This window comes from Leucoraja erinacea, chromosome 1 (genome assembly GCF_028641065.1).
Source record: "Leucoraja erinacea ecotype New England chromosome 1, Leri_hhj_1, whole genome shotgun sequence".
In the NCBI taxonomy this organism is placed as follows: Eukaryota; Metazoa; Chordata; class Chondrichthyes; order Rajiformes; family Rajidae; genus Leucoraja; species Leucoraja erinaceus.
The window spans coordinates 118,964,131-118,992,042 of record NC_073377.1 but is presented as its reverse complement, the minus strand read 5'-3'; the positions used below and the strand labels follow the sequence as shown (position 1 = coordinate 118,992,042).

At 44.9% G+C, this 27,912-nt stretch overlaps 1 protein-coding gene across 6 annotated transcripts in view; it reads right to left on the bottom strand.

The window, feature by feature from the left end:
* Positions 1–27,912, bottom strand: part of nrg1 (neuregulin 1) — a 619,668-nt gene that overhangs the window by 119,648 nt on the left and 472,108 nt on the right. The window contains exon 1 of one of the 6 annotated variants that reach the window (XM_055642130.1): positions 15,265–16,829. The exons of 3 other annotated variants lie outside the window; for them this stretch is intronic. In XM_055642130.1, the coding sequence (XP_055498105.1) occupies positions 15,265–15,904 (640 nt within the window). In that variant the 5' untranslated portion in view covers positions 15,905–16,829. Of the gene's footprint in view, positions 1–15,264; positions 16,830–27,912 lie in introns of those variants that run through there. 2 more of the 6 variants (XM_055642146.1, XM_055642137.1) reach the window with 2 other exon arrangements.

Below are 27,912 nucleotides of genomic sequence, written 5' to 3'. Positions count from 1 at the left end.
AAACATACTAGTTTAGAAACGTCTTAATATTATGGGTCGGTTTTATACAAAAGTCTCTATAAGCTGTGATTCGCTGGTAGCAACTTTCTGATTCAGAGGTCATGGGTTCAAGCTCCAGTTTAAAACCTTGAATTTATTGATAGAGGACACAGGGGAATCCCACATTAGTGATGATGCTAATTTTAGAACGTTGCTCTACCAAAATCTCGAATGCTCTCACAGATGTCACTGTTTGAAGAAGGGGACTGTTTGCTCAACACCTGCTGATTTCTGCACGTTCGGACAGTTCACTCTCCCATGTGCCCAGTAAAGAACAGTGCCCATAGAAATCATGTGCGTCATGTTGGTCATGAGTTCATGTTGCAATTGTACAATTGATGAGGGGGCCACATTATTGTGTTCAGTTCTGGGCACCATGTTATAGGAAAGCTGTTGTCAAGCTGGAAAGGGTGCAGAGAAGATTTATGAGGATGTTGTCAGGACTCGAGGCCCTGAGCTATAGGTTGAGCAGGCGAGGACTATATTCCTTGGAGAGCAGGAGGATGAGGGGTGATCTTATGGAGGTGCACAAAATCACGAGAGGAATAGATTGGGTGGACACACGGAGTCTCTTGCCCAGAGTAAGGGGATAGAGAATTGAGGGTGGAAAGATTAAATAGGAACCTGAGAAGTAACTTCTCACACAAAGGGTGGTGGGTGTAAGGAATGAGCTGCCAGAGGATGTGATAGATAGAGAGGTTGATAGATAGGACAGGTTTAGGGGGATCAGACAGGTGCAAATGGGACATGTTGGTCGGTGTGGACAAGTTGGGCTGAAAGGCTTGTTTCCGCACTATATGACAATGACACTGACAAAATACTCTGCCTGCCCCCTTAACGGATTTGGTGAATGATTGGGACTGTATTCACAACCATGCTGATAATGGGAGGGGATCAAAATTTAGAAAAGTTAAGAACATAACAACATTGGAAGCAGAGTGAACTTGAGCATGCATTAATATTCAACAATTTTGATGAGGTTTAGGAAGATACGGTACAGGAACAGGCCATTCAGCCCATCAAGTACATACCGACCATGAATCCCACATTTTACCCTAATATTTTGTAATCTCCTCGCATTCTCATCAGCTCCCCCAGATTTTACTATTCACCTACAGGCTAGCGGCAATTTACAGGGTGCAGTCAATCTTCTAACCCACGTGTCTTTAGGATGTGGGGGGGAAATGGAAACCCGTGCAGTCGCAGGGAGAATGGGAAAATCCACTCAAAGGGAACCCAAAGTTAGGAAGGAACTTGGGTCTCTGGCTCTATCAGCTGCACCACTATGACTACTAGACTTCACTATGCCTCCTAGACTTTGAATATCTATGTATTTTCACTATGACCTTGACTACCTCAAGTGAACATCAGTATAATGCAAAATGAAAAGGTATACAGGTAGTAGCTGTGAATTGTCAAATAATTGCACTTCTAACAGCATGTCTGTAAGCAGGGTGCATGTCACATCTCCACCCTATAAGCCCTTCAATCTTGGCTGATCTATCTTTCACTCTCAACCCCATTCTCCTGCCTTCTCCTCATAATTGCTGACACCCGCACTAATCAAGACTCTGTCAATCTGCACCTTAAAAATTAAAAATGCCCAATGACTTGGCCTCCACGGCCGTCTGTAGCGATGGTTTTCACAGATTCGCAACCCTCTGACTAAATAAATTCCTCATCCTTTCTAAAGGTACATCCTTTTATTCTAAGGGAGTGGTCTCTGGTCCTAGACACTCCCACTAGTGGAAACATCCTCTCCGCATCCACTTTATCCAGGCCTTTCCCTATTCGGCTGCTACAAGACAGGATTTCATTGTTACATTTTCGTTATGCATGGCAATTAAAAATTCTTGACCCTTTTGACTCTTGAGTTTGCATTGAGCAAAGACAGTGTCTTGTTTCATCTGCTAGACATGCAGGAACGAGCTCTGTAGCTCCATCTCAGCAGCTCAAAGAGCAGCGAGCAATGCAGCACCAGCATATTCCTGGAGGATCAACGACACAGAGGAATCTGAAGCACATTTCTGAATTTGTCCGGAGCTGAGGCTATTAGTCGTCCTAAACTGGGTTAGTTCCCAGATGCTGGGCAGACAGCACTATTTCACTGCCAGCATCAAGCTTCATAAATCTCAATGGGAGGCAGGCAGCCAATAATCACTCCACTGATTAATTTCAAGAAGCTGAAAGGGAAGGCAATCTACTTGTATTAAAGGGAGCACTGCATCACTCCAGAGTCATAGGAATGTCTTTCAGGGCAATGCTGAATGCATTAAATATTTATATTGCTCAAAACTTGCACGATTTGTCAAGGTCAAACTCGGAGAGTGCGCATTACGCCCCAGAAAGCAAACGTGAATTTGTGACCATACTGGTGGGTGATGGAGTTGGAGGGATGGCAGGCAGTGGGGGCGAGGTAGATAAGGTAGCAGAGAGAGGGCGAGGAAGAGGAGGAAATGGCTCTGAATGGATATATGTAAGTGTACTCCTGCAGGCCGCTGGCAAAGAAAATGTCACGTCTCGGAAAGCAGCAGCTATCAGCAAGGATCCCTACCATCCGGACAATGGCCTCTTCTCACAAGGATAGAGATTTAGTTTAGTGTAGTTGAGAGATGCAGCATGGAAATAGGCGCTATGGAGGAGGGTGAGGGGGAAGATAGAGCATGAAGGACTAAGTTAAAGAAGCTGGGGAAAGGAGGTAATGGAAGAAGAGGAGGAGAAAAGGGGATGGGAGAGAAAGAAATAACAAGCAAGATAATTGAAGAAGGGTCCTGGCCTGAAACATTACCTATCCATGTCCTCCAGAGATACTGCCTGACTAGCTGAGCTACGCTAGCTCCTTGTGTTCTCTGCAAGAGCCCTTGTGTCTGCATAGCTGATAGTGCTAGACAGAAATGCCCAGAGCTGGCTGCTCAATTACCATTATTACTTCTGCAGACAACTCAGCATTGATTCAGCTGAAGGCAAGGTGAAACTTCAGTCTAATTTGCCTTTAACTTTTGAATAACCTCCTGTCATAGATTTCAGCTGCGTTTTTAAATACGTTTTCTTTTGCTGGTCCCTCACTCCACTCTTCCTGCTCACCACTCTCTTTGCCTGACAGCGAGTGAATCAATTCCCTCGGGCAGTCTGGCATTAAGCGTGCTTATTTCCGGGCCTTCCCCATTACAAATCGTTTCGAGTCCTCTGGCCTTCCCAAGAGCACCAAGCTTGTCGGTGAAAATCAAATATCGATTAGAAGCAGGATAGAGGGAGATGGAGGAGTGGGAGGTGACCGCAAATTAGTCTTAACAAAATCAGGTTCATAAACCACATTAGACTCAATGAGATAACAGCAGCTGCAAGCTAAACCATTTAATACTCCTTTGAATGCATGGCAGTTAGTTCCGGTCTCCCTTGTACTGTTTCGGGAAGAGCGTTTTCACCGCTTGTGGGTAGCAGACAATATCTGGTGCTTGTAGAGCAAGAAACTGCAGATGTTGGTTTACAAAAGAAGACACTAAGTGCGAGGGCAGCAGAACATGGATAGGTGACATTTCAGCTTGAGACCCTTCTTCAGACTGATTGTAAATAAAACAGGAAGAGAGGAGGAGCCGGACAAAGTCGAGTAGGTAATAGGTTGATACAGGTGAAAAGGGGGGTTGAAAGGCAGATTGTTGGATTAAGGTCAGAGATGAAAAGACAGAAGGTCCGAGACAAAATAATTGAGAAGTTGTGAGCTGCGAAGCCAGAAGAAGGAATGTAGGTGTAAGGGGAGGGGTAGAAGAGAATTAAGAGTGAGTCCAGGTGGGTCACAGAGGGGGCAGGGGATAAATGGGGAAGGGGAGGGAGGGACGGTTGGGTAAGTATCTACTGCTTTATACATACTGGTGCCCTTGCACGAGTTACACCTGAATGGAGGTGCTGTGTGTGTGGTCAGAGGGGTGCATCTGTGCATGTTTGTGCACATGTAATTACATAGGTGTAAAGTGCAATGTCACTATTGGAGAATGCATGATGAGAGGAAGAAATTATATATATAACACTAGAGGATATGGCTTTGTGGTGAGATGGGATATATCTATATATGTATATATTTTTTTTATACACACACAGACGCACGCACATATCCCATCTCACCATAAAGCTATATCCTTTAATATTTGATTCATCCTGGGGAAAACTGATCTGGTTGTCTACTCTATCTATGTCTCTCATAATTTTATATGCTTCAATTAGGCCTCTCCTCAATGTTCAGTTCCAAAGGAAATAATCCAAGTTTGTGCAACCTCTCCCTGTAGCTAATACCCTCTTATCCAGGCATTTTTCTGGTAAACCTCTGCACCCTTTCCAAAGCCCCCACACCCTTCCTGTAATGGGGCAATCAGAACTGCATGCAATACTCCAAATGCAGCCTAACCATTGTCCTATAAAGCTACTTCATGCATACACTTAATGCATCTATACAGAAACACATGCACACACACTAATGCATGCTGATGAACACACGACACATTCATGCCCATGAGCCTTTATTTGAATATTTTAAGGCTGCTGTAGATGGGAAGTACTTGATAAATAGAGGGATGAAAGGTTAGCACAGGTAGATGGGATGGGAAGATCAAGCTGCAATCAGAGTAGCCATGATTTTACTAAATAGCAGAGTAGGCCTGAGAGGTGGAGTAGTCTACTGCTGGTACAAATATGTTCATATTTGCACACATACAGGCACTCGATTATGAGTATGAAGACATATGCATGGAAACACATATGTTTGCACTCATTTAACATTTGGGTTTGCATTAACTCATGTAAAAATAAATGTATATTCATTGGCACAAATGCAAATGCAGTGAAACAGGCACATATTCATACATACAACAGGCATATATACACGTACACGTTCAGATCTCAGCCCAGGTGATGCTGAAAGTACACTGCAGGCCTTACTCTATTCAAACTACTGTACCCAGCTTTAGAAAGAAAGAACATTTTGCGTCTCACTATTGCAAAGGTTTGACTTGCTTAGTTTTAAATCACATTTCAGCGATTCTTTTCTTCGTTAAATCTTTTCTATATTTGGGGTTTGTTTTCGCAGGCAAAGTAAAAAAAAAAATCCAAAATCTGTTGATGGTTTAAAATGTGTAAATGAGGAGCTGTTTCGAGTGTAAACAACATGTGGGCTTCTATTGCAACTACATCGCTTTTTTTTGTTTTAACAGTTTTATTAAAGATGTATCAAGCTTAGCAATTTCATCATTGACACCTCCCTAAGAAACAAAGCAAACGGCAACCTTAGCAACTGGTATTTACCCTTGCCCTGTGGCACTGAGGAGTCTGGTATTGTTGTGGATGTATGGAAATCCTTGGTGAAATTATTCTCTGGAATTAGGTGTGAATAGTTGATCGTTTAGCTGAGTTTAGTTTAGAGATACCGCGCAGAAATAGGCCCTTTGGCCCACATCGACCAGCGATCCCCACACACTGCACACACTAGGAACAATTTTACATTTTACATTTATACATAGCCAATTAACCTACAAACCTGTACGTCTTTGGAGTGTGGGAGGAAACCAAAGATCTTAGAGAAAACCCCCACAGGTCATGGGGAGAACGTACAATCTCCGTACAGACAGCACCCGTCGTCAGGATCAAACCCGTGTCTCTGGAGCTGTAAGGCAGCAACTCTACCGCTGCGCAATTGTGCTGCCATGTGGATTTACCATGTGGATGTTCAGTTGATGGGGTGACATTTGGAGAGAGTTTGAGAATCAGTCTAGATTCAAGATAGCACAAGAGGTGCTCAAGGGGAAGCACAGTGACGCAATGGTAGAGTTGCTGCCTTAGACTCGGGTTCGATTTTGACTATTGGTGTTGTCTGTACGTTCTCCCTAAGACCGCGTGGGTTTTCCCCGGCTGCTGCTGTTTCCTCCCACACTCCAAAAACGTACAGGTTTGTAGGTTAATTAGCTTCGGAAAAAGTGTAAATTGTCCCTACACTGTAGGATAGTCCTAGCGTACGGGATGATTACAGGTCAGCGTGAACTCGGTGGTCTAAGGGCCTGTTTCCGTGTTATATCTCTGAACTCAAGACTACAGGTTCCATGTTTGATCATTGATAGCCATCAGACTTTCTCCCCTGGAGTAACCCGTGACCTATCAACAGTTCACAGCTTTCAACCTTATGTTTGGCAGGGAAGAAAACCTGCTATCTTACCCAGTGTGGCCTATATCTGATTCTAGGACCATCAACATCTTCACTGCCTCTTTAGTTCTGTAGCTTTTTAGTTTTAGAGATACAGTGCGGAAACAGGCCCTTCGGCCCACCGAGTCCGCACCGCACACACCAGGAACAATTTATACTTATACCAAGCCAATTAACCTACAAACCTGTATGTCATTGTAGCAATTAGAAATGGACCATACATGCTTGAGACCAGTTAATGAAAAAAATAGTAAGCTCTCTGTATCCTGGCTTGCCTAGTTCAGACAGTGGTTAGTCAGGAAACGCATTGTGTTAAGTGACCAAAGCCAATTGTGATCCTTGCTTTCAGTTTCTCTACAGCATCTCCTCAACCAAATTCTGATATTCCTTGCAGCCCTAAACTCTTCCAGGATCCTGCTTTGGCCTCTTACACAAGTCCTCTTGCAGTCACTCTACTATTGCTCTCCGTATCTTCAGATACCTGGCCCTGAGGTCTCGATTTGCTTTGTAAAACTCCTCTACCTCACCATCACTTCTCTCCTTAAAGATTCCCTCAAACCTCATCTTTCTGACCACCTTTTAGTAATCTGTCAAATCTTGCTTCATAACCTGTGTTTAAGGCGTATAAGATCATGTGTGGAATAGATAGGGTAAATGCGCTAAGTCTTTTACCCAGAGTAGGGGAATCGAGAACCAGGGGATATAGGTTTACGGTAAGGGGGGAAAGATCCAATAGGAAACTGAGGGGCAGCTTTTTATTTACACAAAGGATGGTCGGTACATGGAACGAGCTGCCAGCGGAGGTGGTTGAGACAGGTACTATCACAATGTTTAAAAAACATTTGGACATGTACATGGATAGGACAGGTGTAGAAGGATACAAGTCAAACACAGTATACTCGTATAGATTAGGCATGTTGGTTGGGATGGGAACATTGGGCCGAAGGTTTCCATGCTATATTACTCTATGACTCTCTCTGAGCATCACCAGATTTCTTATTATGTGAGGAGAAGTGCTTTAAGAGAGTTAGTTTGTTTGCTTGCTGTCAATGGGTGAGGCTTTGCTCCTTGGGTACTGCCAGATGGTCATCATATTTATTGACCACATTCCTGGCCGTCCATTAGTGCTCACACGTACTTGCGATGTGGCGCAGCAGAAAAATCAATTTGTCATCATTATGAAGCAATTTCTGAGATTACCACCGGTGAGCGGATGACTCATCCACAACTGCATCTGGGAACAGTGCTGGATCTCATCTGCAGGCTGGAGAGAAAGGATGATTTTCTGCGGCAAATAGCGCAGTCTTCACAATTGAAGAAGCATCATTTATTTAAGGAAGCAATGGGCCATTTGTGGTCACATTTGGCAACTGAACCATCCTACCAACAACAAGAGAGCAGTCCTGAGCTACCATCCACCTCATTGGAGACCCTCAGACTATCTCTACCTTGTACTAAACGTTACACCCTTTATCCTGTGGATGGCGCGACTGCAATTATGTATTGTCTTTCTGCTGACTGGTTAGCACGCAACTAACGCTTTTCACTGTACTTTGATACACGTGACAATAAACTAAACTGACAAACTCAGTAGACACCATAAAAAAATTAAAAAGTTCAATGAAAAAGAACAAAAAAACAATATAGTGCAAAAACAAAAACAAACTCCAAGTCCCTAGTGCAATGAAGGCAGTTCATAACTTCAGAGTTTAGTTGGAGTTTGTAGTGCTCAAGGGTCTGATGGCTGTTGGGAAAAAGCTGTTCCTGAACCTGGACTTTACTGTTTTCGGGCCCCTGTACCACCTTCTCGATGGCAGGAGTGAAATGAGAGTGTGGACAGGGTGGTGTGCGTCTCTGATGATGCTGGCTGTTTTGTTTAGACAGCACCTCCTATAGATCCTTTCGATGGTGGGGAGATCAGTACCCATGATGGACTCGGCAATGTTCACCACCTTTTGTAATCTCCATCCCTGGTTGTTCGAGTTTCCGAAACCAGGACAGGATGCAACCAGTCAATATGCTCTCTAACGTACACCTGTAGAAGTTCAAGAGCATGTTCTTCGACATACCGAACCTCCTCAATCTTTTAAATATCTAGAGGCCTTGATGGCCTTTCTTTGTGAATGCACCAATGTGACCCTGTGACCACATCAATCTCTTTAGAGTGCTTCACTATCTTTGCACATGCCAAAGGTATGCTGTCAGGAATCAATCAGATACTGTATTACCCTTCAAGCAGGTAGCTGGTAGTAAAATCAGGGTGGAGTTGATATGTGAGAGAATGGGATACAGAGAAATGTGATTAATGATAATGTTGCTGGAGTTTGGATAAAATCAGTGGTTGAATGATTTCCATCTACGCCATAAGAAATATGATAGAAGAAAATCACCTTGTATCAACATCTACTTCCAGTTCCGCAGAAGAAAATATGATGAATTTTGAGACAAACATTCTCTCCATTAAAACCTTTGTACTCCGAAAACTTTCCATAGAAAGATATTTCACCTAAATATGGAATAGTTTGTAGAATGAGCAACTAGGGCATCCTGTATTCGCAAGAATATGAAGGTTCTTTTTATGTGTGAGACCACATAACCAGTAAGTAAAACAAAGTGTTGGAGGAACTCAGTAGGTCAGGCAGCATCTGTGGAAGGAATGGACAGGCGACAATTCGAGTCAGGACCCTTCTTCAGACTCAACATCCCGAGATGCTGCTTGACATGTCGAGGTGCTCCGATACTTTCTGTGTTGGTCAAGATTCCAGCATCTGCAGTTCCTTGTGTCACCAATGTAGGAAGGACAGCGTCAAGTCAACATTGCCAAATCTGCACAATCTGTTTTAGATTCAATTGGTGCCAGTAATGACACAGCATAGAAAGGGTCTTGGCATGATGTGACTTGTATAAGCCGAGCGATAGATATATTTAGGGAATGTAATATAATATTACCTCAAAGCTCAGGATGTTTCCTGTGCTCACTGTCTGCAAGTTCAAGTGTGAAAGAAGTAGAAAAGAGTCTTCTTACATAACACATTGGTGAAGCAATTGAGGTCACTCAGAGTTAATGCTGGAAGCAGAAAAGCATTCACGATTTGCCTGAACGTGAATGATGTGAATAAAGAATGGATGGTGATGAAATATGAGAATAAATTTGATAACAAAGTAATCACATGAAGATAAAACATCAATGTGGTCCAAATTGCTTGCTTCTGGCCTGACAGCATACAGGGTTGTCTAATCATGGTGTATTTCCCATCCCATAGTTTAGTTTAGTTTAGTTCAGAGATACAACATGGAAACAGGCCCTTTTGGCCTACCGAGCCCACACCAACCAGCGATCACTCATACACTTGTTCCATCCTACACACTAGAGACAATTTACAGAAGCCAATTAATCTACAAACCTGTGCGTTCTTGGAGTGTGGGGGGAAACTGGAGTACCCGGGGAAAACCCATGCGGTCACGAGGAGAACGCATAAACTCCGTACAAACAGCACCCATAGTCAGGATGAAACCCGGGTCTCTGGCGCTGTAAGGCAGCAACTCTACCGCTGCACCACCGTGCCACCCTAATTTTAAATTAGATCATTAGTACCTGGACTTTCAAAAAGCATTTGATAAGGTCCCACATAGGAGATTAGTGGGTAAAATTAGGGCACATGGTATTGGGGGTAGAGTGCTGACATGGGTAGAGAAGTGGTTGGAAGACAGGAAACAAAGAGTAGGGATTAACGGGTCCCTTTCAGAATTGCAGGCAGTGACTAGTGGGGTACCGCAAGGCTCGGTACTGGGACCACAGCTATTTACAATATGCACCAATGATTTGGATGATGGGATTCAAAGTAACATTAGCAAATTTGCAGATGATACAAAGCGGGTGGCAGTGTGAACTGTGAGGAGCATGCTATGAGAGTGCAGGGTGACTTGGACAGGTTGAGGGAGTGGGCAGATGCATGGCAGATGAAGATTAATGCGGATAAATTTGAGGTTATCCGCTTTGGTAGCAAAAACAGGAAGGCAGATTACTATCTAAATGGCATCAAGTTGGGAAAAAGGGGAGTACAACGGGATCTGGGGGTCCTTATACATCAGTCTATGAAAGTAAGCATGCAAGCAGTGAAGAAAGCGAATGGCATGTTGGCCTTTATAACAAGAGGAATCAAATATAAGAGCAAAGAGGCCCTTCTGCAGTTGTTCAGAGTCCTAGTGAGACCACACCTGGAGTATTGTGTGCAGTTTTGGTCCCCTAATTTGAGGAAGGACATTCTTGCTATTGAGGGAGTGCAGCGTAGGTTTACAAGGTTAATTCCTGGGATGGCGGGACTGTCATATGCTGAGAGAATGGAGCAGCTGGGCTTGTACACTCTGGAGTTTAGAAGGATGAGAGGGAATCTCATTGAAACATATAAGATTATTAAGGGCTTGGACATGCTGGAGGCAGGAAACATGTTTCCGATATTGGGGGAGTCCAGAACCAGTGGCCGCAGTTTAAGAATAAGGAGTAAGCCATTTAGAATGGAGATGAGGAAACACTTTTTCTCACAGGGAGTGGTGAGTCTGTGGAATTATCTGCCTCAGAGGGGGTGGAGGCAGGTTCTCTGGATGCGTTCAAGAGAGAGCTAGATAGGGCTCTTAAAAATAGCGGAGTCAGGGGTTATGGGGAGAAGGCAGGAACGGGGTACTGATTGGGGATCAGCCATGATCGCATTGAATGGCGGTGCTGGCTCGAAGTGCCGAATGACCTACTCCTGCATCTATTGTCTATTGTCTAATACTTTCTATTAAACAAAGTAGGAATTTTCATAAATTCAATGTAGGTATTCAGGAAAAATTCAAATAAGCTTTTGAACAATACAAGGCCTCTGGTAACTGATAAATATACATAGATAATCTGTGCCGATAGGCCAATTCCAGTGAAAGCTATCACACCCACGTTTCCTTTTAAACTCATTCTCAGTTTCCAACTGGGGTCATTGGATAGTGAGCATCAACAATGGTTGGCTTTTAACGTTGTTTGCCTTTGGATACTGAAGTCAACCAATATACCCCAATTACAACACAAGCAAAGGCATTCTTGCTATTGAGGGAGTGCAGTGAAGGTTTTCAAGGTTAATTCCTGGGATGGCGGGACTGTCATGTGCTGAGAGAATGGAGCGGCTGGGCTGGTACATGTAACGTAACCTATTCCTTTTTTCCAGAGATGCTGTCTGACCCGCTGAGTTACTCCATCTTTTTGTGTCTATAAACAAGTTCATGACGTATGCAGGAAGGAACTGCAGATGCTGGTTTATACCGAACATACACACAAATTGCCGGAGTTACTCAACCGATTGGGCAGCATCTCTGGAAAAAAGGAACGGGTAATGTTTCTGGCTGGAACCCTTCCTCAGAGTGAAAGATATAGGTCGGGGTAGGGGTTGGACTGGAGGCGAGAAAAGGCCATATCAAACCTGGATTGGGATTTTCCACTGTTGTTTTCAGTTTATTTTCTTTGTTCTAGCCTTTTCTCAACTCCAGTCCCCTCCCCCCCCACCCACCCCAAATCTATATCTTTCAGTCTGAAGAGGTGTTCCGACCCAAAACTTCACCTATTCCTTTTCTCCAGAGATGCTGCCTGTACCAAACAAGTTAATGACTCTCTTTAACCTGCCTGGTGTTATTTGACAACAAAACCCTGCTGGTGTTTATATCCAGGTATTACCATGTCACTGAAGGAAATCATTTGATTCACCAGACTCCTAGGAATTCAATGGATATAGATACAAAGCTTCTTTAAGATGAGAGCGGCAATTTTTCGAGGACAAGTATTCTGTATTTTTACACAGAGAGTTGTGGGTGTCTTGAACGTGCTGTCAGGGGTGGAGACTGACACCATAGGGGCTTTTAAGAGGCTTTTAGATAGGCACGTGGACATTCAGGAAATGGAGGGATATGGCAGAGGAAATTAGCTTGAAGTAGTATTATATAGTGCGCAGACATTGTGGGCTGAAGAGCCTGTTCCTTCTTCTAAACAAGGGTCACGACTTGAAACATTACCATTCCTTCTCTCCAGAAATGCTGCCTGTCCCGCTGAGCTACTCCAGCTTTTTGTGTCTATCCAGGGAATAGAGTCCTAGCCTGTTCAACCTCTCCCTATAGCTCAGGCCCTCGAGTCATAGCAACATCCTCCTTACTCCTTTGTGTGTTTATCAGGAACCCCCTTTAAATGTATCCGTGCATCTCACCTCCCCTTCTCCAGCTGGTTGAGAGTTTCCACATTTCCACCACTCTCGGATCATTGGCATTCCTTGTTTCAGGAAGCAATATGGACAAGGAAAGAGAGATTGAGGATGAAAGGGAAAGAGGGAGCAAGTGAAACGTCTATCTACTGGTGTGGAAGGAATGGAACTGTGACTTGTTAGAGGTGAGCTGTTTGCAAGGGAACAAAAGTATTTACAGATCTGTTATTCTATTGCGATTAAGAATTTCATTGTTCTGTTGTTGGTACATACAACAATTAAGCACTTGACTGTTGCAATGTTGTTGAAACTTCACCGCCTCTTCATTTCTGAGGCAATTGGGATGGGAGATTAATTTACAAATTAATTTAAAAACACAATGAATACATAAATTAAAAAAATCTGCGCCAATGTCTCCTTACGTGACGTGGCATTGTTTTTTGTCAGATGGCAGCCATGAAAGGCATTCTAAAGTCAACTGTTTCATAGGAATATAGGTAATAAAAGGAGGACAACACCAATCAGCCCTTCTTGATTCTCCGTCATACAATAAGATCATGACAGATCATTGGCATCAATTCCTACAAACCCCATGATCTCTTGATCACCTTAAGATGCCACAAGAACTACTGAATACTCAGTGACTAAGCATTGATATCCCACTTGGGTAAAGAATTCCAACCATCCATTATCCTTAGGGTGAAGATTTTTCTTCTCCTTTCTACCCTGAGCAGATCACCCATTATTTAAACACTGTGATCCTGGCTCTAGATGCCTCAGCCTGGGGAAGAGCATCTCTGCCCCCAGGCTGTCAAGCTCCACGAGATGTTGGCCTGTTTGAGCAAGATGACCTCGTGTAGAGTATGGTCACAGTCTCCCCAATCCTGCCCCACAAGACAATCACTGCTGTCCCAAGAATCAGTCCTGGTGAATGTCCCTTGCATTTGCTCCATTGTAAGCATAACTTTCTTCAGATAGAGGTGCATAATATTCTAATGTCCTACATAAATAATGAAAGTCCTGGATAGAGTGAATGTGGAGAGGATTCTTGATGAGTAAGAGTGTCAGGGGTTATGAGGAGAAGACAGGAGAATGGGGTTGAGAAGGATAAACTGTGTGAGTCACAGCTCTGCCAAAACTTCCATTTCTTCCAGACTGAGGAAAGAGCCCATTCACCAAGGCCACCATAGGCCAATCCAGTACTTCACTGGGCACCAAACAGCCCCCAAACAGCTGAATCATTATACTGAATACGTTAATAAAAACATTTCTAAATGGATATCAATAAGCCAAATGGATGCTCGAGTTATTTATCTGTGTGCAAACTCTATGTCTGAACATGAGAACCAGGTACAATGCAGCTCTTCCATGTACCTCTAACCATTGGCTAGGCTACAGCCTGGCTGCCTTTACAATGTCCTTGATTTCTCATTCTCTTTATAATACCAATTGTCCTGTATTGATTTTGAGAATGAACAGCATCACAACGTTGTATAATTTAATGGCCCAAGAATATTTCAATCAGGGTTGCTCAGTGTTGATCAATCTCAGAGATTCCCAGCAGAGGTGTGTGCATGCAGAGTCTCGGAATTGTGGATAATGGTTTCGCAGACTACCACCATTGCAGTTAAACTAGTAGGAATATTGAACATTAAAGGCATGGCATGCAGCCAAGTACTAGCAGGGGAAAAAAAATCTTGCAAAGTCATTGTACAAGTGAGTAACCTACAAGGCAACATTAACAAGATTGTCTTTCCCTAAGTCTCTGCAATAGACAAGAATTAATTAGCCCAAAGCAGTGAACGACCTTCAAATTCATCTCAGAACCAAGCAGGAAATAATAAAGGGGACACGCGAGTGCACACTCACACACAGGCACACGCACACACTCTCACGTGCGCAGACACACACATACTCGCACACACACAGACACACATACACTTGCAGACACACACACATGCAGACCCACATACATTCGCACCCATGCATACCCACATACACTCAGACACACACATGCACAAATTAAAAAGGGGAAACAATGGTTATTAGACAAATATATACACGGCTTCCTGATTATTCACTCACCACGGAGAATCAGATTAATTTTCTTATCATGTGAAGTGAAAAAGCAGGGTCTAATTTCAAATGTAATGCATCCCATTCACAGAAGAGCCAGATTATGAGTTAACAGAATATTTTCTTTTAAAATGTCACAGTTTTCATCAATCAGCCCAGAGGACCAGAAGAGGATTCCCGTTACAACCATGGTAAATAAAAGGAACTGCTAACGAGGACTCACGGGATTATAAAACACACCAACACTGGCTCGGTTTCTATCCTGTAATGTCATTAAGCACAAAGCACTGTGAATGGGGAAAGTGGTGGGGTGGGGGAGGTGGGGTGGGGTGGGAGAAGGGAAACGGTGATTTAAGATATATTCCTGCAGCGATAGTTCTGATTGACATTAGTTTAGGGAGGGATATTTATTTCCTCTTCTCAGCTTTTTTTTTTAGGAGGACCACATTTGCAAATGCTTGGTGATGCAAAGTAAAGATCAACAGATCTGTTACTTTCTAAACATGCAGAACTGAATTGAAAGGGTTACAATTACACTGTCGATAATCACACTGAATTGTATACCGGCTGAAGAGATTTGCAAAAGAAAAATCACGCTTTGTAAATTGATTTTTTTTCCCCTTTTAAAACTAAATATTAAGTTTGCATGTCAGGTTTTTTTTTTAAAACATCAAAGTACAACATTGTGAAAAGCAGCAGGGATTTCCTTCCAGGAATGACAACAATGAAAAATAGTAAGTTACTTACTAAACGCTGGTGGAATAACAAGGTTTGTGTCGGTCATTTGGGGAAGTAAGACAGTTGTCGATTCTGTCACCTCACGACTTCTGGTGACCACAGTTTCTGGGGAGAAAGACTGGACAATGATGGAGGATAGGAAGGAAGGAGTGGAGGTTGGGGGATGAGAGGAAGGGCTGGGAAAGGGCGTTGAGGTGGGCGTCAGAGGGTCATCAGGAGCGTTCTGTGTCCGGACCAAGTCGGATATCAGAATGGTGGTTGTGAAGGTGGCTGACGGAGGCCATTCTGCCACTGTTGCTTGGTCAGCAGAGATGACAGGACCCTGGCCTATGCGCTTGGGATCGAGGTGCGTCAGAGGTTCGTACTCAAATATCTTGTCCACGAAAACCCACTTGAGGCCAGCAATGCAAAGGCACAGGCTCACCAGGCAGGCCAAGATGGGGACGATGCAGATCTTCTCGGAGTTTAAGCAAGTTCGCACACGCTCTACCTCCATACAGATGCAGCAGGTAGCAATGAGACCACTCAGTCCCAGTGCACCATTCCCATCCACCTGGCTGGCTGTGGAACTCCCCTCTGCCGTGCCGGATGGGGTCGGACAAGGAGGGGTGGAGGATTCGGGGGAGCTCGAGCCCAATTCCTCAGCCATGTCTCTACTGCATTAGCCTGTTCTCCGGCAAAAACCTTTCAAATAACAAGTGGACGAGGGCAGGGAGGAGCAGGGAGACGAGCCATCAGACAGACGGCGACGACAGCACCGTTTGCTCGGTGGGGAAGACGAGAGGCAACGCGGTAGCTCTTCACTGCTTCAGTCCCTCTCCGGTGGAGTTAGGGAGTCCCGCCACAAAAACGCTCAGTCATTCCCGGGTTCGGCAAGCAGCTCAGCAGCCGGACGTAGGGAGTGGCCTTTCTTCTCAGTCAGACGTCCTTCGGTGCTCCCTCTATTCTCTCACCTGCGGAGTCGGTGGGAGGGATGGCTCCCCGCACCTTGAGGAGACGCGCACCACACGAGCTGGCAGCAGAGGCTGAAGCAGGATGCTGCTGTGACTCAGTGTGGCTGCAGCACTCGCGACAGAGAGAAGCTGGAGTCATTAAGAAGCAGCAGGTGCCTGTCTTCTGTGCACAGTGGAAGCGAGGTCATTAGTTATAGAGAGTGGGAGGCAGAGAAGGAGGGGTAGAGAGAGAGGGAGAGGCCAAACTCAGCTTCCTCCTCCTCCCACTTTACACACACTCACACTGATACCCACACACACACACACACACACACACACACAGACACACACTCGTACACTGCAGGGTAGGGCTTCCCAAAATCAGAAAACACACACATATACGCGCACAGAATCACACACACACAATCACACACTGTACAGGGTAGGTCTTCCCAAAATCAGAACACACTCACGCACACGCACCATTCAGAACTGCACCGACTGCATGCAACTTCCTAGTTGATCCAATTAGGAGGAATGAGCCATCAAAATCAGGAGGAGGCAGCAGGCAGCAGCAAATGTCTCAGGCTCCATCCCTCTGCTCCATATAGACGAGTCAGCAATTGATTATGCTAATGCACAGGAGCTGGATGCGATGGGGCAGAGGCAGGGCTGGTGAAACTGGCAGACGCTGCCTGCATCCCAGGGGGATGGGATTTCCTCCGGTAATTTCACTTGCACGCTCCCGGAGATCGGATTTCATCCCAACATCGAGTTTCATCTCCCACGGTAAAGAGGGGGATGAGCTTGGTTTAAAACCAGCAAACAGGTAGATAGACACGGGCTCAGATATTTCACAACTGACAGCCTGCCCAGCCTTCACTATTTTATTTTATTTCTTGCAGTAACGGGTCAGATTTAAGTGAGCTGCTGTCTAGCAAGGTGACCCATGCATGAAGGATTGGCAGCTAGGAAGGAAGCACTCTTAATTTGCTTCACAGTTCCTGGGACTACATCCCTGCCTCTGTTTGCTAAGTAATCTTCTAGTGATAGCCCAGTTTACAGCATATAAAGAGCAGACTAGAACTGGAACCAAGAATGGCAAATCCTGCAGGAAATATGAATGTGATGGATATTGATGCGTTACTTCTGAAGAAAATAGCGATATGGAGAGCATGACAATTTGACAGGCAAACAGAGGGTCAGAGAAAGGGATAGGAGATGGGAGAGGGAGAGAGTGGAAGGAAGAGAGAGGGGAGAAGAGATGGAAAGGGAGAGAGGATGAGGGAGAGAGGGAAAAGATGGGGAAGTTATGGGTGAGAGAGGGAGATATGGGAGAGATAGAGAGAGAGAAAGGGGAGGAAAGAAAGGGGGGAGATATAGAATCTCAAACTGATTCAGGAAAGGTGGTAGCAAGATGGACAAAACTAAGAGCAAGGCAATTGAAATAGTGAGCAAGAGAGAGAGAGAGAGAGAGAGAGGCCTTCAGACAAGACATCAGGGACAGACAGTAAGTTCCTGAGACAGACAGGCAAAGAAAAAACAAGAGAGTGAGAGAGAGAGAGAGGAAAAGAGAGGGACATAGGAGAGCGATTTGCAAAAATTAAGACAGACAAATTAAAAAAACAGGCAGTCAGATAGAATGGCAAATAGATAGAGACAGAGGGAGAGACAAGACAAGAGAGCGAGAAAATGAAAGCATTTAGGGCACAGGACATGTTATAAAAATGAGCACTTAGGGACTGTCAGTAGTGTACAATAAGACACTCTGGTCGTCTATTATTAATAGAGTTCCCTTGGCAAAGCATCCAACGGCAACGATAAGTGTAGCCGCCACCATCAAGGACAGTTAGCTGTAGAAGATGGAGCTGAAGGCACAGTGGGCCGAGTCTATAAATAGTGCAGCAATTTACCACATGGATACCCCGACTCGCTGCTCACCACGCTAAATTAATAAAATAAATCATGTTTCGCGCCCCATGCAACCAGCTGTGCACTGAAAGCAGCGCCGTAAAAGTAGGTCAAAGCAGAGTGACTCTCGTGCCAGGTGCGTCAGAGTAACACTGAGTTTGCTTCGTTATAGAACACAGAACAGTACAGGAATGGGGCCCGTTGGCCCTGGGACAGGACGCCTGGTTAAACTGATCACATCTGCCTGTAAATGATCCATGTCCCCCTATTCCCTGCATCTATCTGGATTAGGTTAGAGATACAGCACAGAAAAAGGCCCTACAACCCACAAAGTTCGAGCCAGCCATCGATCACCCGTTCACACTAGTTCTATGTTTAAGAAGGAACTGAAGATGCTGGAAAATCGAAGGTACACGAAAATGTTGGAGACTAGTCTGAAGAAGGGTTTCGGCCCGAAACGTTGCCTATTTCCTTCGCTCCATAGATGCTGCTGCACCCGTTGAGTTTCTCCAGCATTTTTGTGTACCCACACTAGTTCTATGTTATCCCACTTTTTCCATCCATTCCCGACACACTAGGGTCAATTTTACAGAGGCTAATTAACCTAGAGACACGCACGTCTTTGAGACACCGGAGGGAACCGGAGCACCCGGACGCATCCCACCGGATCGCGGGAAGAACGTGCAACCTCCATGCAGACAGTACCCAAGGTACCTGGGTCGAACCCGGATCATACCTGGGTCAAATCAGGAACTAACCTGTGTCTCTGGCTCTGTGAGGCAGCAGCTCTACCCCAGCTACACTACTGTAGCTGCCCATAATTCTTCAACAAGAGAAATGAACAAAAATAGTCCCCTGGAGACGAGGGGGGGTTAAGGGATTTAAAACAAAACATTGAAGCACTTAAAGAAAAAATATTGGATTTCCTGGTTGGAATGTAATCCCATAGACTCTCACTGAAGGCCAGTTGTAGCAATTCACTTGCATTCTTTTGGCCAAGGTAAATCACCATGTACAATGCACAGCTGCCCTTTTCTATGTAGCCTGATATATACCAGCCTGTACGGAAATGTCTGCACTGATAATCCAGAGAACACGAGTTAAAATCTTTGCACGGAAATTTGAAAATATCAATTCAGTTTTAATAAACTAAAAAGCTGGTACAACCACATGGTTCACTGAATACCCATTTGGGAAGAACTCTTGCCATCATTGCCCCTGCGCATCTGTACATAACTCCGACACGCACCAATACGTTTGGGTTCCGAAAGGTCTTTAGGCCATTTGGTTGCTGGTTGTGGCTCACATTGGCAGCCCAGGGCAACAGAGGGCAATAAATATTTGCAATATCGCAAATCCCAACTGTCCAAAAAAATTAGATTTTATAATTTCAGCAACTCTATTGCTTCGGCACAGTGGCACAGTGGTAGAGTTGCTGCCTTACAGTGCGCGAGACCAGGGTTCGATCCTGACCACATGTGCCATCTGTACACAGTTAGTACCTTCTCTCTATGACCACATGGATTTCCTTGCGGGGGGGGGTTAAAAGCTTTACTTTAATTACATTGTAAATCATTCAGAAACTGTGCCCAAGAAACTACAAGTGTCCACTGCCTTGAAGTGTGTGGGAAGCAACTGTGTACGCTGGTTTACAACGTAGACACAAAATACTGGAGCCACTATGCGGGCCAGGCAGCATTTTTGGAGAAAAGGAACAGGTGACGTTTCGGGTGTCGACCTATTCCTTTTATCCAGAGATGCTGCCTGACCCGCCGAGTCACCCCAGTACTCCGTGCCTATCTCCACTGTCATACATCTATTTCGACAGTCAGCCACACTTCTGGGGAACAGGGTGCTCCAGAAACCGGGACCACACGGAATAAGGCAGCTTGCTGGCATCTTCTCAGTGTTCCTCACTCCTCACAGCCTTTGCCCCCGGATTGCTGGGGTAGCTTGAATCCGACCTGCTGTGCCACTTGTTGGGGCGAGCTCTCCCCCTTGCTGTGGTACTTACTCCTGGTGCAGAGCCTGGTGGTGCCACACAATCTGCAGCAAGCACAGGTGGGTGGAGGCCTGGTGCCCCAGTTTCCTCCCACAGGTCAAAGACGTGCAGGTTTGCAGGTTTGCTGTGTGAATTATCCCTAATGTGTCGGATAGAACGAGTGTGCAGGTGATAACTGGTCAGCACGGACTCGTTGGGCCAGTTCCTACGAGGGAACCCTATACTAAACCAAACAAAGCTAGCCAAAAATAAATTCTTGTACATGCTTTTTCTCGAAGATGGCTTAAGGCACCCCCTCCCCCACCATCATCATTCTTAGTTACGTGTGTGACAAAAAGAGATGAAAAATTGTGGAATACATCTCTTCTAATTCTGAAAGCATTACAGGTATATTGTTTTGTACTGTATATATGGTTCATATTTTTTTCGGTTTATCAAGTGAAATGTTTATATGTTACGCTGACAATGTTTGTTTGGGGTCAGTGGTAAAACATGACTGGTCACGTGTGTGGCACCACACGGAGGCTTTATACAAACTGTGTGAATTTTAAGAAGCTATAGAATGTTCATATCTTTAGCAGACATGCATTATAGTTCTGTAGGTAGGAAAATAGCAATGAATAAGATTAATCTCTTACAAGAATATTTTAATGTATCACTTTGTGATGACAACTGGTCACGTATGTGACATTTTGGTTCACTTTCCAAAGAATGGGCCTTAAACATACTGCAGAAAGTGTATCATAATTAAATCCAGGCACCCGCAAATCATCTTATTCTGGAGGATGTTACTCTCCGGGGTGACAAGTGCAAATATTGTCCTGAAGAGCTCTTCTAGTCACAGCCCACAATATGTTGGCAACACCTGTACAAGCGCACATGTTCTCTTTGAGGATTCCTCATAATGAGCCTTCATTCATAACTACAAACAGCCAACCATGGCATCTCTGGGTGCTCGCTCTACCAAATGGGGCTCAGGGCCTGGCAGACATTGACACAGAGACAACAACCTGGCTGCTCAACACCTGGCTTGAGATCTAACTATTCCTTTGGTTTATGTTTCATTCGCAAGAAGAAGATGATTATGGCTGTCTTTCAGAATGCCATATTGTACTTCATTGTACATTTGTCCATTTCTTGGGTGAGCCTCCCTGCAGACATTTTGCTTCAAATAGTGTGAGGTTTTTTTATTGGATTCCAGGAAACAGGACATTTGAGAGAGGTCCACCTCAGCAGCATCCTCTCTTCGATGAGTTGTAGCAAGGTTGACAAACATACCCGTGGGCTGGATGTTCGAGTCTGAATGTGATCCCATACCTATTTGGGAGCGGCCTATTCAAAGAGATCATGGTTTGAGTGGGTGGTGTCTGTGTACAGCTATCAGGCTACAGTTCAGGGTGCTACATTGCCGTTTGCTTGTCAGAGTCTGAGTGGGTGGTAACAATCCCCATCTTTGTACACCATGGAGCAAAATAAAAAACAAAAGTCAAGAGGAGCTGTCCTGTTTTTGCCTATCTATCTCTGTCTGTATTTTTAATCTGTCACTGCCCCCCTCTCTATCAGTCTCTTTGCCTTTGTCTGTCTGGGACTATGGTCCCAGATTGTCTGTCCACCTCAGGCAGGGGGATGACAGGTTCCACATAATGAAACCTCACTGCATCCATAGGTCTAGCTGACCCAATCAGCCTCCTATATAAACACTTCTCCTATACCATGCGGCTTTTGATGCCTCTCATTCAATTGGTCACACAAAATTCAGTAAAGGGATGCAAATCTGTGGTAGAAAAGGTTTTAGTCATATAGTGTGGAAACAGGCCCTTCGGCTCAACTTGCCCACACCGACCAACACGTCCCATCTACACTAGTACCACCTGCCTGTGTTTTGCCCATATCCCTCCAAACCTGTCCCATCCATGTACCTGTATAAATGTATCTGCCTCAACATCCTCCTCTGGCAGCTCACTCCATCACCCTTTGTGTAAAAAGATTACTGCTCAGGTTCCTGTTAAATCTTTCCCCCTTTATCTTAAACCAATGTCCTCTGGTTCTCGATTCCCCTGCTCTGGGAAGGAGACTCTGTACATCTACCCAATCTATTCCTCTCATGATTTTGTACACCTCTATAAGATCATCCTTCATCCTCCTGCGCTCCAAGGAATAAAGTCCTAGCCTGCTCAACCTCTCCCTATAGCTCAGACCCTGGGTCCTGCCAACATCCTCCAGAGATGCTGCCTGACCCGCTGAGTTATTCCAGCAATGTGTATCTATCTGCTGGTGCCTTTGCAGGTGTGACCTTTCCATTTGATGTGGCAGTGAATTCGATGGAAGGTCAGTGCCAGCTCCTTCTGAACGGAAAGAGAAAGTGAGATCTTTTACAACTCCTTCCCTGCCTATGAACGCTGCTAGTGTTGATGCAACAGGTTTTTGCGCAGAAGTAGTAGGGACAATGATTCTTCCCATTATGCCGCAACATGGGAGCTGGTCAGAAAACTATCAATCATCTAAGATCTTCCCAAATTAATTTCACACTTGGAACCAAAGCGATTTTGTTAAGAGAAATACAACACAGAAACAGGTTATTTGGTCCACCGAGTCCATGCTGACCACCAACCACCCATTTACTCTAATCCAACACCAATCCCACACTACACTTCTCCGTGGATTGTCACCTTGTCGTGCTGGGGGAGCTTGTGTGGACCTGAGATCCTGAGAGCGATGCCGTCTGGAGCTATGCTCCTGGTTGGGCCACCCATGGCGGTAAGGTCGAGGGGGAGGTCTCTGACAAAGAGCAATCCAACCAAGACCTCAACGGTGAAACTGGTAGGGCACGATGGCTGACCTTAGTGGAGCGTCACAACGGCTGGGAAGGCAAATGAAGGTTGCAGCAGAAAAGGGTCTCCGGTCGTCTTGGACTCCATGCCACTGGATCCTGACCCAGATGTGTCAAGGACCATGGGGTGACTGTCTGTGCATCAGTCTCCCCACTTTAAACAAAATCACACACAGGCATCCTCCATATAGGGAATAGCACCCTGGAGACACCCATGGTCAGACATGACCCAAGGGGTCTAAGAAGGACACTAATCTAATCCAACGTTACTGTTATCAATTCTCCCTAGATTCTACCACTCACTAATACATTAAGGGGAATTTACAGTGACCAATTAAACTATCAACCCACACGTCTATGGGATGTGGGTGGAAACCGGAGCTGGAGGAAACCCATGTGGTCACAGGGAGAACATGCAAATTCCACACAGACTCCACCCAAGGTCAGGATTGAACCAAGGTCTCTGGTGCTGTGAGGCAGCAACTCTACAGCTGCATCGGTTGTACATTATGTGTAGTGCCTAGACTAGTGACAATGACTTGATTTGTCATAAAATCATTTTAAGATATTCTGAAGTCAGTGGACAACGTTCAGCAATTGTATTGTCCATGTTGAGTTAATTCTTGCATTTAATTGAGAGAATTGGTTGCCTGCCTGACATACTATGTTTCCTACATCACTGTGACTACATTTCGTTGGTTGTGAAACTCCCTGCAATGTCCTGAAAATAACAAGATAGGTGACATAAATTGCAAGTCGTTTTTTTTCCACAATCTGAACAAGATTTATCCTTTTAATTAATTCCTATAGTACTTGTCAAAACAAGGAACTGCACCTGCTAGAATCTTGCACAGAACACAAAGTGCTGGAGTAACTCAGCTGGTCAGACAACATCTCCAGTGGACTGAGTCACTCCAGCACTTTGTGTTCTATTGCAGTACTTGTCATTGCGCTGAATGAGGGAGTTTGTCATTTAAACCCTGCCTGACAAATCGACCGTGCTGCCCCCCACTCTCCCCCAGCGCTTATCTCAGGGAGGGGTTTGAGATCCGCTGCTTCAATTCTCGTACGGCTTTCCGCGGAATGGCATCAAGAGACTGGTATCTATCCAACTGCCAACCCTACTGGGTAATCTTGGAGATTCTATGAATTAAAGTTCGGAGAAATATTATGACGGCATTAAAGGAAATAGTCTGTGAACTTTTATGGGTTATAACAACAGTGGAAGCAATTTTCAGAAGCAGAGAGACAAGAAGCAGCCAATTAATTTTGAGCCCATTTGCTTTCCATCTGGCGAGGTAAGGCAATTTCTAATGAAGTGGGCATGGATGCATCGGAGGAGCGGTGGTGGACGGGACAGTTGGGGAGAAGACAACGTACTTCTGGGGATACGTCCAAAAGCAATTGGCAAAGCTAACCATGCACGAGTGCCCTATGTGTCCTGACTTACAGCACCGGGGCTGACCTGTTTGACCGTCACCGGGCGATTGGGTTATTGGCGGCTGCCTCGAAGCAGCTGGCTCGGCAAGTGCCAGTCCCAGAGCGTGCAGTGATCTGTATATTGGAAGGCTGATTCAGCCCCTTCAGAATAGCTGGTGAGACAGAAGCTCCCAGGTGTGCCATCACACTTATTACAACGCAGCTTGCACATCAGTCATCGGTCAAAACCTTTGAAAGAAAATGGTTTAAAAGCCTGCGTCGAATGAGGTGAATTTTTCCTAAACATGCGTGCCAAGGTGAAATGATGACTAGTATTTCTGATGTGACTGCAATATTTAAAGTGCAAAAAAAAATGGAATGTAAAACCACTGCTACTGTTTTAGTTCAGTTTAGAGATACAGCCGAAGATAGACACAAAAAGCTGGAGTAACTCAGCGGGACAGGCAGCATCTCTGGGGAGAAGGAATAGGTGGCATTTCGGGTCGAGACCTTTCTTCAGACAGGTGTGGTTAAAGATACAGCCCTTCAGCCCACCGAATCCATGCCAACCAACAATTCCTGTACACCAGCGCTATCCTATACACACTTCAAGTTTTACCAAAGACAAATTCACCTCTTTGGAGTGTGGGAGAAAACCGGAGTGCCCGGAGAAAACGCACACAGTCACAGGGAGAATGTACAAACTACGTACTGACAGCACCTGTAGTCAGGATCGAACCACTGTCAGGCAGCAAATCTATCGCTGCACCATCCTGCCGCCCAAGCTACTGCTGATCTGAATAACAATTCTCCCAGACAAAATAAAAAGCTAAATATTTGCTCCATATTTATTCCAAAATTGTAATCCCCCAGTTTTGCACAGTCAGGAGGTCATAAGCTCCAAAGGCATAGCCAAATGCCAAAGTTCGCAACTGAAGGAATGCTGCACAGTCAGAGGGAGACCTACTGTGAATGGTGTAATATATCCCAGCGTGTGTAGAGAAAGTTGGGAATGATTGAACAGTCTAACCTTCAGCCAATCTAGACCATTCATCTCAGTGTTGTTGATGGGATCTTGCTGTGTGCAACAACGGCAAGGCCACTTCAAAAGGAATTAACTGGCACTGAAGCACTGGGTGTACCTAGAGAGAATGTATGACCAGAGGCACAGTCTCATGACATGGAATGACACAAATTGGTCAATGGTGCTTTATTGTCACATGTACTAATGCAAAGTGACATTATTTTTTTCCATACAGTTCAACAAGGTATTACAACACCTGAGCACAAGCCCTGATTAGCAAGTGTACAGAAATAGACTACTGACACAGCATGCAAGAGGCACCAGGCTTTGGCGGCATTTCCAAAATCCAAATTGGCTCTTTTTGTGTCTTTCTTTGGTAAACCAGCATTTGCAGCTCCTTGTTTCAACTTGGAGAGTGCCCATTGAGAATTGAGATGAGACAAAATGTCTTTACTTGGAGGGTTGTGGATGCCCAGCTATTGAGAATACTCATGGCTGAGTTTAATAGTTGCGAATGGAATCGATGGAGATAGTGAACAAGGAGACAGTAGGGGATCAGGAGCAATGCTAATGTACAATAGGTATGGCCAGTGTGACTCACCACTGCTCCTATTTATTACGTACTTCTCAATATAAAACTCCTGTTCATTCATATATTGGTGGGAATGTTCGTGCAAAGTGCAGTGTATTCTCCAATGACAGTGCAAGCCCTTGCCTCATTCCCTTTTTAACATGTGTAGAGGCTTTATTGGGACTTCATATGAGCCCAGTTTTGTTTCTGAATCAAATAAGTTGCATAATGATCATGGCTTAACTAATTTTCATTAATTTATGGGTCAATTAATTAATAGATTAAGATGTAAGGGAGTGTGGGTAAGGAAGGGAGAGGCAAATAAAGAGTCGGACATGTTGCTTAGAGCAGTCAAATTTTGTCAGTGAACAATGCTATCAAAAGCATCTTTGAGTAAAGGTTCAATTGCCACCTAAGCAAGTGTCTGGGACGATGCCTTCAGTTCCTCATGTGGTCAATAAACAGGGGAGCAATTCTTATGGCTACCCGAGATAGGTTGGGCAAACTGAACACAGCATCTACAACCAATCATATAGACCTTTTAGAAAGGAACAATTGATTTTTTATCCTGGTTAAGTGGAAAACATGAACATGAAGTTCTTTATGCAGTCCTCTTTTTGCACCAATGTTGCTATAGATTAACACTAACGTTCTGGTTTTATGCCATCTCACATTACTCACTGCAGAGGGAGCAGACTTTTGCAAACTGCAAATGGCAGCCATCTGGTCCACATCTTTATACTGTGAGAAACATCTAACCAAACAATTTACCATTGGAACGAGGATCGTGCCTCAAACGCCATTTGTGATGGTCATTTGGGGTGCGGTGATGGGGGAGAGATTCATCCTTGACTGGAGGAAATAACTACAAAGTGTGTCCTAAATTACAGTTATCTCCGCGAACAAAATATGCTTTGATCGATTGATTGATCGATCCTGTTTCCATGCTGAATCAATCAATCAATCAATGCATATTTTGTAGTGGAGATAAATATGTAATTAAGACTTGATAATCAAACTCGCCGACAAGACAGGCGCCGTGGTAGTCTGGCACACTGACCTCTTCAGGGCTGAGGCCAGGCGACAACTCTCAGACACCTCCTCCTACTTATCCTTGGACTATGGTCCCACACACAGCACCAGACCTTACTATCACACACCATTTCTGACTTTATTACTTCCGGCTCTCTGCCATCTAAAGCCTCCAATCTTATCGTTCCCCAGCCTTACACTGCCTGATTTTATCTTCTCTCCAAAATCCATAAACAGAACTATCCTGGCAGACCCATTGTTTCTGCTTGCACATGTCCCACTGAATTAATTTCTACATAACACGACTCCATCCTATCCCCTCTGGTCCAATCCCTCCCTACTATGTCCAAGACACCTCACATGCTCTTCGTCTCTTCAATGACTTCCGTTTTCCAGGCCCCCACTCCCTCATCTTTAACATGGATGTCCAGTCACTCTACATCTCCATCCCCCACCAGTCTTAAAGCCCTCCGTTTCCCCTCTTCCATTATAGAAGAGGCTCACACTAGGGTCTCCTCGATATCCCGCAGCTCCATTCTTGCTCCTTCTCCCCCCATTCGCAACAAGGACAGAGTCCCCCTTGTCCTCACCTTCCACCCCATCAGCCGTTGTATACAGCATATAATCCTCCAACACTTTCGCCACCTCTAACCGGATCCCACTACTGGCCACATCTTCCCATCTCCACCACTTTCTGCTTTCCGCAGAGACCGCTCCCTCCGCAACTCCCTGGTCAACCCGTCCCTTCCCACGCAAACCACCTCCTCCTCAGGTACTTTCCCCTGCAACCGCAGAAGATGCAACACCTGTCCCTTTACCTCCCCCCTCCACCCCATCCAAGGCCCCCAACAGTCTTTTCAGGCGAGGCAGAGGATCACTTGCACCTCCTCCAACCTCATCTACTGTATCCGCTGATCCAGGTGTCAACTTCTGTAC